General features: G+C 33.4%; 1 protein-coding gene across 1 annotated transcript; it reads right to left on the bottom strand.

Moving 5' to 3' along the window:
- Nucleotides 1-728: 728 nt before the first annotated feature.
- Nucleotides 729-2,878, bottom strand: LOC116142596 (B3 domain-containing transcription factor VRN1-like). The gene is made up of 3 exons (XM_031428025.1): nucleotides 2,743-2,878; nucleotides 1,268-1,873; nucleotides 729-1,163 (listed from the first exon to the last, which is right to left on the bottom strand). Exons 1-3 carry the CDS (start codon nucleotides 2,824-2,826, stop codon nucleotides 912-914), a joined length of 942 nt encoding a protein of 313 aa, XP_031283885.1. The 5' UTR covers nucleotides 2,827-2,878; the 3' UTR covers nucleotides 729-911.
- Nucleotides 2,879-14,136: the final 11,258 nt, after the last annotated feature.

The raw sequence follows: 14,136 nt of genomic DNA, 5'->3' as shown, positions 1-14,136 counted from the left end.
CTTTTTCTCTTTCCTTTTGTTTTGTGCATTTTTTATTGGCAATAATGATTTTTGGATATAATTGAAATAGTTTTTGTAGTGGATGGGATATTTGTAGAATAAAATTTTAAAACCAACCAAAACATCTCAATTTGAGAGGTTTTATAAACCTCTAAAAAATACACTCAACTAGTTCTGGGGGTTTTTGAGTCTGTCAAAACCAGTGCATAAAAAATCTGACAAATAATGGTTTTAGAACACCTCAAAACTAGTCTAATTAAAACCCCCTAAAACCACGGAAAAATATTCCCAAGCATACCATTAATTTTCTCCCTTGGTTGAATTTGTCCTCGTTCCAATATTGTACTAAATTTTCATCTTAATGGTTTTTCATTCCCTGCACTGTGTCAACTCTTGTTATAACATTATTATATCAGAAAATTTTGAGTCCAGAACTCATAGCTAAGATTTGTGAGTCATTTAATATTTCTTTCTAAGCAGCCTGCAGGAAGTGCTTTAAATGGGGAACTCCCTCCACCACATAATAGAGTTTCAAGCCCATATCATGTGCTACTTCTATGCTTTACATATGACAGAATCATGTATGAGTGTCATAACTACCTAATGATTATATATATATATATATATATTTTTGGTAACCGGAGATGTTCGGGGTAATTTGCGCAAATCTCAGTTAATCCCCCAAGACCTTGAAGCTAACGACCAAGTAATCCTTTAGTGACCACCCTTACTAGCAACCGAGGAGAATCGAACTCAAAACCTCTTGAGTAATATACCCAAGAGTCTCAATTGACTGTCTAACCACCCAAGGGTTGGTTTAAACATATTATAATCCGTAACAAAAACCCAAAAAATAAAAATTTATAATCCATAATAATTTGCAATTCAGCATGCCACCTAATCACTTGTTTTTACTCTTTAGTTGCATAAAATACTGAAACATTTAGTAGAAAGTCGTCCTTCTTGATTAGCTCAAAGATACAGATATCTCCTTTCTCCAAATTCAGGGTCTTTGCAATTTCTGCCCACCCTCTTGTTAAATTGAAACCCCCAAAAAGTCTCCAACAGATTTTTATCATGCACTCTGATCCATTCGGAAGTTGTAGTTTGACAAAATTGACATCTCTAGTCAAATACTTGTTAGCAAATTTGCTTGGCACATACTGCAAAAATAAAAAAAGCAATGAGAATTACAACTAAGCTGTATATTGAAGGCTAAAATTAATGAAAGAGCAGTTCTGCTATCAGAATTGTTTTAAAATCTTACCAGCCTTTGTGTATAAAGGTAACTTGACTGCAAGATAGTCATGAATGCAGGATTTTTTGGCTTAAGCAATCTGGCAATGTTGATTGCTCTCTTTCTTTCTTCGGCTGAAACATAAGCTCTACATTTTTCAGTCAAAAAGATTCCCATGTGTTCAAGTAAATTCATAAAGTCGTGTTCATTCCCGTCATGCATTGACTCATTTCTCTGCATCACCTCCTCTTCCATTTTACTCTTCTTTCTTGGTGGTGGCTCATGGCCTTGCTTAAACTTAGAGCTCCAAACTGAAGCTTCAGACGGCCTTGCTTTATGGCTCATTTTCTGCTTTTTATTTCCTGGTTCTCCACGGTTATTTGGATACTGAATCTCGCAAGCAGTTGTATCAAATATAAGAACATCGAATGTTGAATTTTTCACATATTTAAAGACCACAAAATACCCAATTTTGATTGAATTGGTTTCTGCAAAGTTGTGCCAACCATCCTTGAACCAAATTTTTCTCGCATATTTTGTCAACCCCACTTGCCAAACAAGGCCACTGGAAACTCTCAGTTTAGCAACACCAGAAAGTTCACTCCAAAATTTCCTGGCAAACTTTCCTGGAATCATCTGCGGTAACACAAATAAAGCTAGAGGATCAATTAGAAAACAAGCGAAATTCTTAGCAATTCAAGAAATTCTTCCCTGAAATTGCAGTTCAAAATTTTAGTTTTGTAAACAATCAAAGTGTTTGGCAATCAGCTGAGACTGAATAGAGATGCTACTAAAAAGAGTTGGTTGTCAGTTGTGAAGCAAATGTAGGCAACAAAACCACGCCAATATATGCTTTTCTCACATGCCTTTCTTCATTCATGGTTCGATATTCTGGTATCCTAGGCGTAGAGGAACCACACCACAAGGTTAGAATTCTAGCTCTTCCAGAGTGGTATCTCGCTGATGGCTCGGGCCCCCCAGGAAGGAGGCCTTCTTCGCCTTCCACCTAAGCTGCGCAGGAAAAGCCCAAAGCCAGTCCCAGGGAACAGTAAAGCTTCATAGGGTCGTTCTATCTAGGTGCAGCTAGTCCGCACAGAGATTTCATATGAAATATTTTTCATTGTAAACATTGAAGCAATTCTCTCTAGTGATGGCAATCTAGCAATTACAATCAAAGGTAGAACTCAAGAAAGTAAAAATCTTGACCTATTCCTTAAAGGGCACATTAAAAAGTGAACTTTTTTTGTACCAAAAGCTCACAAAAAGACAAATCTTTATGAAACCAAAGCATTAAAGAATGTTGTTTTACTTGTTCAAACAGATCACAAAATAGACGACTGCAAAATCAACCAACACCAATTCTAGAGAGTCGACATAAACTTTGTAAGTCCCAGAAGCACATAATTAACCAAAACAACAACAAAAATTAGACCCCAGATCATATTTTTAGCCAAAAAATCTCTGTTAAACAAGGAAGATTAGAAAGTTCTGTGAATCAGAATTACCAGCTTCTTATCTTCCAGGGTAGAGGAGAGGATGACCTTGAAAAAATGGGAGGGCGTCTCTTCCAATTCTAAAGCATTGGACATGACTGGCTGTGATCTCCTGGAACAAGCCAATTGTTTAGCGTTCAGATTTTCACTTTTATTATGCCTCACAGTATTTGTTTGCTTGGTCGGCTCATATAAACATAACCCTCTAGAAGAATTAAATTCTATATTTATTTTTTATTTTATACACTTTCTTTTTTTATGTTTGTCAATTTTTTAGGGTTTCTTAACACATAAGTTTAATTCAAATATATCAATGTTAGAAACCAGTAATACATATCTTCTTAGCTACTAGAGTTCCACACCGATTAGGCACGCTTAAGCCTACTGTTTATAAGAAGTGGTAATCATCTCACCTAACAAGGCCTTATTGAGTGAGGAGTGAGACCCACCTTAAATTCTATCAGAGTCAGGTTCAATTGAGCTAAGTACTCAACCAACTAGTGAGGAATTAGAGCCAGGTTTTTAAAAAGGCCTTGACTCCTCAAATTCTATCATGGTATTTTTTTTAAGTAAACAACTTTCCCCAAATAAGGCCTTATTGGATAAAGAGTTAAACCCACCTCAAATTTTATCACTACCAACACTACTATGAACCTAAAACCATGTTTTTGCTTATTATACAATCACAAAAATTAAAACTCATAATTTGATCTCCAAGCACACACTATCAACATTTGTAATTCTTACTTTCCTTCCAACCATCTTGCACATAAATGAGGTTTCATTACTTCTTACATTATTAATTTGGCTTGACCCTGGAAGTAAAACTCTAATAGATTCGGTAATGGCTAATTTTCCCCTGGAAGTACATTCATGTCTTATAGACTTCAATCCATCAAAGGTTTACTGATAATATTTACTTTTATCATTCCATGCGGTTGTTAAAACATTTCTCTGTCTGTTATGCCTAAAAAATCAGGGTTAATGTAAGTCTACATCAACTAGCTCCAATCAGAGTTCAGGAAGGCTTTGCATCGTCCAGAGGCTGTCACGTCGCCCCAAGATAAAGAGAATACGGCTGTCACCAACTTGACAGATTTAGGTTTTGTTTATAAGTGAATGGGAGCCACACACTTGTCCAATCCCCAAGTAACTTGAGGATATATCCTAAATTATCAGCTAATGGGAGGCAAGAAAGGACTTGCATGACACCAACCCACTTGCAGATTTGTAATCATTACCTTGAATTCTTCTACTATAAATAGAGCACTCCCCCTCTATTTTTGGGATTCTGATACAAAAAACTCACACTTTGATTGTAATCTATATCTTCAAAGCAAAGATAACCTACAAGAACGAGATTGACTTGATATTCTATCTGAATAATTAATCGTTGTACCTTTGCTCACTGTTCTCTATTTGCGATCTCTTGTAATCTCTCATATATAAAAGAACAGTGAACGTAGGACTTGCGTTAAGCATCCAAACCACTTTAAAAATCATCTTTTATTTATAGTTCAATCTTTGCATAAGATTATCATATTTATTCACATGTAATTTCTAAGAGCTACTTAACACTTTACACATGCGGTGTAAAAATCAAGCATCAACACTGTCCAATGCAAATCCCAATATCAAAAAGATGCAATACTTTTTAACTTTAATCAATTGTTGTCAATATGGTTGTCAAATTTTCAGAATTAGGAACTCAATGAATTCTTAGTTTAGTAACAAAGCTTGTATCATTCACCAAGTTAGAAAAAAGTATACGGACTATCTTGCATTAAAACATGGAATACCAGAAAAGTTCAGTTAACATGTGCAGAGTGACATTGATACAGCGAACCCGGGATGAAACCAGGTTAAGAACTTAAAGACATCAGATTTTCTTTATTGCACATAACCATAACCAAAGGAGACACAATGCACAGCAAAATTTCACATGAAAATGTTGTTTCTTGAATTTTGTTCACCTCAACCAAACATCTGATTAGTAATTGTTCTAGTTTGGCCTACTAATGGATTCTGTGTGTTCGAGAGCACGAAATATGGTGACTTTTAGAGCAACATCCTTTGTCCTAATCAGTTCAAAGACACATACATCACCTTCTTCCAAATTATTATCCCTTACATATATAGACCAACCCTTGTACAAATCAACTCTACGATCCTTAGAACGAGATTGGACAAGCCACTGGCGGTTGCAATCTGAATCCAGAAGTGTGATATGTCCTCTGAAACCATTTAGATACTTTCGAGCAAATGTGGCTGGAACATGCTGCAAAAACAAAAATATTTTCAATTTTTAAAGCACAGACTACTTAACTAAACTGAAAATTTGTGTGTTTTTAAGGAATTCAGATCAAAAGCCTCACCAAATATACAAAACCTTTACGTGTGTTATATTGTCGCAAGGTAACCCTGAAAAAAGGATGATCAGACTTGAACAATTCAGCTNGCTTATTTTAGCAAAAGAGAATCCGGACAAAATCGAGGAGACAGAAGAGATCTAAGTGAATGGAAAGGAAAAAAAAAAAAAGCATAAATTCCATTTTACTTTAAAGAAACATGCGATAAAAATAGTCCAATTTAGAAAAGGAGGATTGACAAAATCGAGGAGACCGAAGAGATCCCAGTGAATGGAAAGGAAAGAAAAAAAGCATAAATTCCACATTCACTTTGAAAAAACATGAGATAATAATAGCCCAGTTTAGTTCTGTGGGTACGCTCATTGTATTAATTAAGACTACGTGAGCTTAACATAATTTAATTAACTAATTAATTAAGCAGTCAAAACAACTTTTCGTTTCTCTGCGGCTCAAATATGGAAGAACACACCTGAAAGAATCTTAAACTTTTTATTATGCTGATTCTACATCACTAGTTATCTATTATATATTTTATATTGATATGTAAATGAACGGTGTTGATTGAAACGATGGGGTGTTGAAAATCATTCTGGATAATGTTGAAGAAAGAAAGAATATATACTTTGACTAAAATTGTGTTGGAGTCCCATATCGATTAAGTACGCTCAAGTTTATTGGGTTATAAGAAGGGGTAATCCTCCCATTCAACAAGGTTTTATTAGGTGATAAGTCAGGTCCATCTCAAATTCTATCATAGTATCAGAGTCTAGGTTCAGTTTAGCTAAATATTTAACCAGCAGGTGAGGAGTTAGAGTCAATAACTACCTTTATCAACAGGCATGACCCAACATATGGGTTTAACCGTGACAAAGAGTGTTGGAGTCCTACATCGACTAGATACGCTCAAACCTATTGGGTTATAAGAGAGGATAATCCTCCCATTCAACAAGGCTTTATTGGATGAGCGAGTCAAACTCACCTCAAATTCTATCAAGTTGGTCTCAGATTCTTTATTGGTGTTACTTTTCTTCATTCTGAACTTGTTACTGTCTTTCATGGAGAAATCTCTCGTGGATTTGGGATCAGTTCAACCTCAAAAGTTTAATGAATTATTAATGAAATTTATATAAAAATCAGTTCCTTTGAAATTCTTCTTAAAGTTAATGATAAACAGACTACGACTTAAGAGATTTCAACACGTTTAAAACACTTAGAAAACAGATGTCATCAAATAGTAGAATATAGAATATTATAAGACAAAATCAAACATGACTCAACAGGGAGACCTTCCCCAGTTCCTCTAATGAGTTTTATAAAAACTTTTATACTTTCAGGACGAATATGATTCTCTGGCACGAATCAAGCTTAGTGGTTTTGAATTCATGAAGATCCTAATAGACCTTCTATAATGAAATCTGATAAATTGACTGTTGAAACTGAAAGCAAACACATTACAAGAAAAGTATAAAATAATAACAGAACACAATAATTTATCCCAATTCATTCTCTTTTTAAGGAATTACGTCCAGCATTTAAATAAAAAGATTTTATTGAGTATTAGAAAATTGCAAAATACAAAGAAAAACAGTATCGACAACTCACTTTTCTCTCTATTCTCACATCTTATATTTTTTACTATTACAGAAAAATACATAATAGAAAACTAATAAGTCGTCGTAGGTAGACAATCTGTTAAGATTAAGAGAAGTTTACACCATATCCAATATTAACAACCTATACATTTCAATATAGATACAAAATGCACAGACCAAACAATTAGATATATAGATATATTTGCACCACCACAAAATTTGTTTCGTCAAATTTGGATAATTAACAATTAGATACATCTGGAGCTATGTTTGGTGCCAGCTTTCGTCTTTGCCTACACCTGGTCTTTTTCGTCTGGGTTTTGTTTGGCAAGGTTGTACATCCTTGTGATTTTGGATATTTACCATTTTATCCTTAATACGATAATCTCATATTTAGGTTTAGGGCAATTTTTTCTAATGCAACTCTATGCCTTCTTATTTACCCAATTCTGCAACACTTCTTCCTTCTTCTCCAACTTTTTTAGACGATCCTGGAGACTTCAAAGCGCTTCACCCTGTTACGGTCCCTCTTAGTAAGTGGATGTGAAATGTGTCCCCTCCACCTCCTTGATCTTCCTCCATTCGACAGTTCTCCAATTGAACGCCCCCCCATTTGACCGTCATATTGGAGTATCTTTTAGGCAGTTTATGCCCTTACCCACTACAATATTATACGTAGAGATAATTTCTAATTTATAAAAATTTTAATAGAACATCATCCAGCTATCCAAGGCAGTGGGAATGACTCTCTCGTTTTACCAGTCTCGGAACTGATTTCTTTTGGTAGCCACAGAACTCATACTGAAGCCTGTTAAACAAAGTAAGGACAGCCCAGAAGTTTAAATCACTTGAAATTAAACTTCGCCAACTTAGTAGTTCAAATTCAAATCAGTTGCCGTTCATTAATTGACGTACAAGAAACCATATACAGTTAGATATCAACTAAAATTACTGTCCATTTAGGAAACAAGAAGTTTAAATCACTTTAAATTAGTCAGTTAATTAAGATTGATTTAGGAAACATAGTCTTCTTATAAATTCGTAACACTCTTGTCCTCAATTCTTCACTATTTTTCTAATTGCTTTACAAAGTTCGTCTTCTTTGTCATTCACCGGTAAGTTCTTCATGCTTTTTTCTTGATTTGTTTTAAGTTCTTTCTCTTTGTACTTGTCATCAAAATTTTAATTAATTGTTTTTAAAAGGAATATACTTATAATTTTTTCGTGCATTCAAGCTTTGTTTATTTTGTTTTTTTTTTTCAAAATTCTATCAGAACTAAAAAGAAAATAGTTTATCAAGTATCTTTTAATTCATAAAAGTCTTCAAAATTAAATAAACTAGCATTGATCTAAATATATATATTTTTTGATATAAAACATGGATACATAAAAATATCTTTAGAAGTAATAGGCTAATAATACTGCAAAAATATTATTAAACGCAAAGCAATAGCACAATGACCTTAAACATCATATCAATTTTGCAGCTTTGAATTGAAATTACTTATTTACCGTTGGATTAACCCTTATATATCTAAAAGGAATTAGGAAACAATAAAAATAGGAAAGCAAATTAAAATGTAGTTAGGTTTCTATTTAGGAAAAGAAGTTTAATTCATAGTACTTAATTAAGCAGCAAACGGATTACACAGATTATAAATTCATTGTTTATGTTGTTTCAGATTCTCTTGAAAAGAAAATACGTCATTAGAAGAAAGATGTTTTCTGAAGACGTGATGAAATCCGAGTGCAGTGATTCTTCCATAGAATATATGAGTGAAGAATCATCAGAATCTGAACTTCCATCGGCGGCGACCATACTTAAAGGTTTTCTTAAACGTGCTAGCAAGGATCCTGAAGTGCCAAAACTTAAGAGAAAATTTGAGCTTTACATGGAGAAGTATGGTACTTGTTTAGGCTTCGCGTATTCTCTCTCTGTGCCAAAGAAAAAGAGATCAGTAATCATAGTAGACAAAGTAATCGATTCTTCAAAACAAGATACAAGAAGCGTCAAATGGACACAACCTGTAGTATTTGATATGGCCAGTAGTTCGACCCTAAGTAGCTTGGAGAAAGACGAGGGGCAAGAAGAGCAAAGAAAGGAAAAAAGGAGAAAAGTTAGTTCCAAGAAGATGATAGTCCCGCTTTATCGACAGTCGGTTTTGGAGGTAGAGGTAGAACCTCCCATGCCAGAAAGGTTTAGAGCTATTGTTGAAAGTATGAATGGTTCGGATGTTAGATTTGTTATACAAAAAGCATTAACAAGGACAGATTTACTCCACCAAAATAATCATCTTTCATTACCGAAGAAACAAATCAAAACCGATAGTTTTCTTACTAATGAGGACAAGGACATACTTGATGCAAAGGCCAATAATGGGATTAAGGTATTATTGTTTATGCCACGTGAGAAGTCGGTCAGAGTGACGTTTAAGAAGTGGAGAATGAGCAGCACTTTCGTTTATAATGTCAACGAAGATTGGTTTAAGGCGGTGGTAGATGACGCAGATAATAGACTAGAAGTTGGAAAAATGGTTCGACTTTGGTCATTTCGAAACATGTTGTCACAAAACTCACAGTTGTGTTTTGTTTTAGATTGTGATTAGATTATATGTTATGAATTCAATCCAAGGATATTCATTCTGTATGTTTATATATTTGATGGACTTGATGTTTTCATCCTTTTATAATATAAATTTTGTTTTAGATTGTGATTAGATTATATGTTATGAATTCAATCTAAGGATATTCATTATGTATGTTTATATATTTGATAATTGATAATTGATAACTGATACTGATAATTGATACTGAAACTATGGACTAATTTTTCTGAATACTAAAAACCTTAAACTGATAACTGAATATTGTTCTAATATTCTAAAGCTCATGCTGAAACTATAACAGTATGCACCAATTTTTCATGCTTACTAAGAACCCGTCTAAATGAACATGTTTGTAATTTCTCTAAACCTTTCATGTGAGCTGAAAACAACATACTCAAAACTCTTTTCTAAGAAATATGCAATAAACTTTTATGCCTTATTGAAAACAACACTTCTTTAAACATGTTGTAAATATCTGAAACATTTCATATAACTATAATGTAAATAATCTATAGTTGTTTTGATATTGAAAACTGAGTCTGATTATGAACATTCTAAAACTGAGAGTTAATTCCAGCGCTTATTTTGATACTGTTACTAAAAAACCAATAGTAGATACTGATACTGAAAACTATAAGCTAATACTGAAAACTATAAGTTGATATCTTATATATTCTGACACTGTAAACTAATATCGAAAGCTCTCTTAATATTCTGAAACTCATATTGAAACTATAGCTTATAATTGATACTGGAAACTCTCATCATAACTAGTACTCAAGAGAAATCTATTTGGTGGACGTCCCCAGGGGCGGATCCAGCACTTGTTGAGGGTGCGCCATCCCACCCTCAATTTAAAAAAAAAAAAATACTAATATATACAATTTTTGGATTTTGGCCCACTCTAACAGAAATTTTTGGATTCGCTACTAGGCGTCCCACACACAGGTAGAGCAAGAGACTAACCTGTCATACCCGATAAGTTTTATCATCGAACGAGCAAAGCCTCTGTATCTATCATACCTGGCCAGAAGCTCGTCGCTCAGGTAGAGCACTAAAATCGGTCCCATGCATGCGCAGAGTCATAATATGAAGTTTGAATTTTGTAACTTTGGGGGATGGGTACTTCGCCGGGCGGTTTGAAAACCATGACTAGCTTATATATATACTCTGATATTTCTTTAACTTAAAAACTATCAGTTATCGACTTGTAAGGCATACATTTAAAACATGATATTAAAAATCAACACAGGGGTGGAAATGCAATTTTTACAACCTTTATAGAAAATTTGAAAGGAAAATTCTGCAATACATCACTAAATTCTTCTCCAACTTCTTTCCAACAACCAACAAAACATTTCTACTCATGTAAGAACAATGCCGAGCATTCAATAAAAAGGCAAAATCCAAGAATTCGAAACTAATAACCTTAAAATGTGACAGGCAAACCTTGAGTCCACACATTTGAATGCAATCTAAACTTCATGCATGTAAATTCCATCACATTTTCAAGGAAAAACTCAATAATAAACCAAACTCTCAAATCCATTGCAATGATCATCTCAATTAAAAAATGCAAACTTGAATTTGAAGGAAATTTTAGTTTTTGCCACTCACTAGTTAATGCTCAAACTCAATTTGGTGTGATCTCTCAAGGATCAACTTCCTCTCCCCATATTGAACCAAAATAGCAAAATAGGCTTAGAATCCCAAAATTAAAAATACTAAGAGATGGATCAAGCATAATTTCAACATGCATGTGCTACCTACGGTGAGAAATTGTGTAATCTCTCCTCCAATTCTCTTAATCGCCCTTTCTACTTCACTTCTTCCTCTCTCACCTTTTTCTTCCTTATCTTTTTCATTTCTTTCTCTCCTTTCTCTTCTTTCTTTTTCTTTCTCTTCTCTTCACATCGATTTCAGTTCAATATAAGGAGTTGACTTTGAAAAGTTATTTTGCCCCCTGTAGTTTCACAATATTTTCATTAGCCCTGACAATCAACATTTACTCTGACCCCTAAATTTTCCGTTATAGTCTGCAAACCCCAAATCTATTAAATTATTTCATTTTGCATCCTTGACTTTACTTCAGAAACAGGCAGTTGCACTCTTTTCACCCGATGGCCATATGCTGGTCACTTAATGACTGGTCAACGGAGAGAAATTTGAAATTTGTATACCCAACTTCTACGTTAATATTTCCCTTTTCTTTTATTTATTTATCTATTCAATTCGGTGCTATGAAATTAAACTTCGGGAACTTAATAGTTCGAATCAGTGACCGTTAATTAATTGAACGTACAAGTAACCATATACAATTAGACGTCAACTAAAATTAGGAAACAAGAAGTTTAAAACACTTGAAATTGGTCACTTAATTTAAAATTGATTTAGGAAACATAATTTGGACAGGACTAGGACTGTTCAATTCTTATTATAAATTCGTAACACTCTTGCCTTCAGTTCTTCACTGTTTTTTTCATTGCTCTACAAAGTTCGTCTTCTACTTGAGTTGTCTTCTCCGAAAGTCACTGGTAAGTTCTTCACTTTTTTCAAATTCTTTCTCTTTGTTCTTGTTTTCTGTTCAGTCGTAGGTATGTATATACTGCCATACTTTCACTTTAGTTTAGCTACAAGATTCTTTGTTATTTAAAATAAAATATACAGAAAATTTAAAGAAAATAAATTAGATAAGATATTTTTAAAAATCAAACTTAAACTATGAGAAAGAAAATCAAAATCAAAATCATATTTAATTGTTTTTTTAAAGTCATATACATATATGTGTTTCTCTATAACAAAATCATTCACCCAACTTTTAATTTTTTCGTGCATTCAAGCTTTGTTTATTTATTATTTTTTTTTTCAAAATTCTATCAAAACTTTAAAAAAATAAGCTTTGTTTATTTATTTATTTTTTAACATTGTAGTTATTTATGTTGTTTTAGATTCTCTTGAACATGAAAGACATAATGAGCGAAGAATATATGAATAAAGAATTATCAGAATCTGAACTTCCACCGGTGGAGACCATAGTTAAAGGTTTTCTTAAACGTGCTAGCGAGGATCCTGGAGTAGCAAAACTTAAGAGAGAATTAGAGCTTTCCAAGAAGAAGAATGGTAGTACTTTAGACTTCTTTTATTCTTTGTCTATGCCAAAGCAAAATAGATCAGTGATCATAGCACAGGTAGACAAAACAACTGATTCTTCAGAACAAGATACAAGAAGCTTCAAATGGACACAACCTGTAGTATTTGATAAGGGTAGTAGTTCGACCCTAAGTAGCTTGAAGAAAGACGAGAAGGAAGAAAAGCAGAGAAAGGAACAATCTGAACATCCACGACCGCTGGTTTTGGAGGTACAGGTGGAACCTCCCATGCCAGAAAGGTTCAGAGCTATTGTTGAAAGTATGAATGGTTCGGATGTTAGATTTGTTATAGAAAAAGAATTAACAAAGACAGACTTAAAGCAGCAAAATAATCGTCTATCTTTACCGAAGAAACAAATCAAAACCGATAGTTTTCTTACTAGTGAGGACAAGGACATACTTGATGCAAAGGCAAATAATGAGATTAAGGTATTATTGGTTACACCATGTGAGAAGCAGGTGGGAGTGACGTTTAAGAAGTGGAGAATGAAGAACACTTTCGTTTATAATATCATCGGAGATTGGTTTAAGAAGGTGGTAGATGACGCAGATAATAGACTGAAAGTCGGAAAAATGGTTCGACTTTGGTCATTTCGAAACATGTTGTCACAAAACTCACAGTTGTGTTTTGTTTTAGATTATGATTAGATTATATGTTATAAATTCAATCCAAGGATATTCATTCTGTGTGTTTATATATATGATGGATTTGATGTTTTCATCCTCTTATATATAATATAAATTTTGTTTTGTAACATTTGGATTATTAATAATTATCTTTATTTATACTTCAGGTTATATATACCCTTTTATCCATAATACATTAATCTTATTTTTAGGTTTAGGGCAATTTTTTTCTAATCATGATGATGATATGATAATAAAGTCATGGCCGAACGACATCTGCCCACCCAAAGTTTGCCCCACATACAAGTTACCACCCAAAAAGTTTCAAAATGATACTTTGTCACTCACAAGTCAATTCCGTTAGTAAATTCCATTAACTATCGTATATATTTATTATAAAAACAAAAATACCCTTTACTATTTGACTTTATACTTATTTATTATTTTATGTCATATCAACAAAATCAATTACTTATAAACACACTCTTTAAATATGAAATTACTAATTTATTCGATAATATAAATTACCAATTTATTTTTATAATTTGAAACCTTTACCATTTTGTCCCTAGTTGCTGCAACTCTAAACTAACATTTATATTTAAGAAATTTTGTCAATTTAAACCTAATAAAACTAAGTATTAGCATTACAAATTTGCTTAAATAAGGATCCGGACTGTAAAATTACAGTTTATATATATTAAGAAATTTTGTCAATTCAAACCCAATAAAAATAGGGAATTCAAAACAAAGAAATTTTCTCATTCATTTCTTGAAATTGAAAAAGTTTTGCTTTGACCCTTCCACTTTCTAGCTCCATGAAGCTTGCTTTTCCTTTGCTTTCTCAGTATTCAAAACCTACTTCTCCAATGGCTTGTGCCTTTTCCATGTGGTTGTTGCCCCATTCCACTACTAATTTAAAAGATGTGCATAGCTCTATAGAAGAAATCATGATAATGAGGTCTTACTATCAAGCATCAAGGTCATTGCATCAAAAGCTAGAATGTATTCCTCGCTTACAGACCATGCCCATCCTTCTACGTATATCTTGTATCTGCCACCA

Source organism: Pistacia vera, unplaced genomic scaffold (genome assembly GCF_008641045.1).
Source record: "Pistacia vera cultivar Batoury unplaced genomic scaffold, PisVer_v2 Contig412, whole genome shotgun sequence".
Classification (NCBI taxonomy): domain Eukaryota; kingdom Viridiplantae; phylum Streptophyta; class Magnoliopsida; order Sapindales; family Anacardiaceae; genus Pistacia; species Pistacia vera.
Note: the sequence above shows the minus strand (reverse complement) of the source record. Positions and strands in the feature narration are given on the sequence as shown.

What these genes read in the sequence shown, in the direction of transcription:
- LOC116142596 (XM_031428025.1), bottom strand. Translation starts at nt 2,826, where the DNA reads ATGTCCAATGCTTTAGAATTGGAAGAGACGCCCTCCCATTTTTTCAAG. An exon ending in CCCTGGAAGATAAGAAGCTG is followed by an intron (nt 1,874 to 2,742) that starts GTAATTCTGATT and finishes GTGTTACCGCAG; the next exon opens with ATGATTCCAGGAAAGTTTGC. An exon ending in ACCTTTATACACAAAGGCTG is followed by an intron (nt 1,164 to 1,267) that starts GTAAGATTTTAA and finishes TTATTTTTGCAG; the next exon opens with TATGTGCCAAGCAAATTTGC.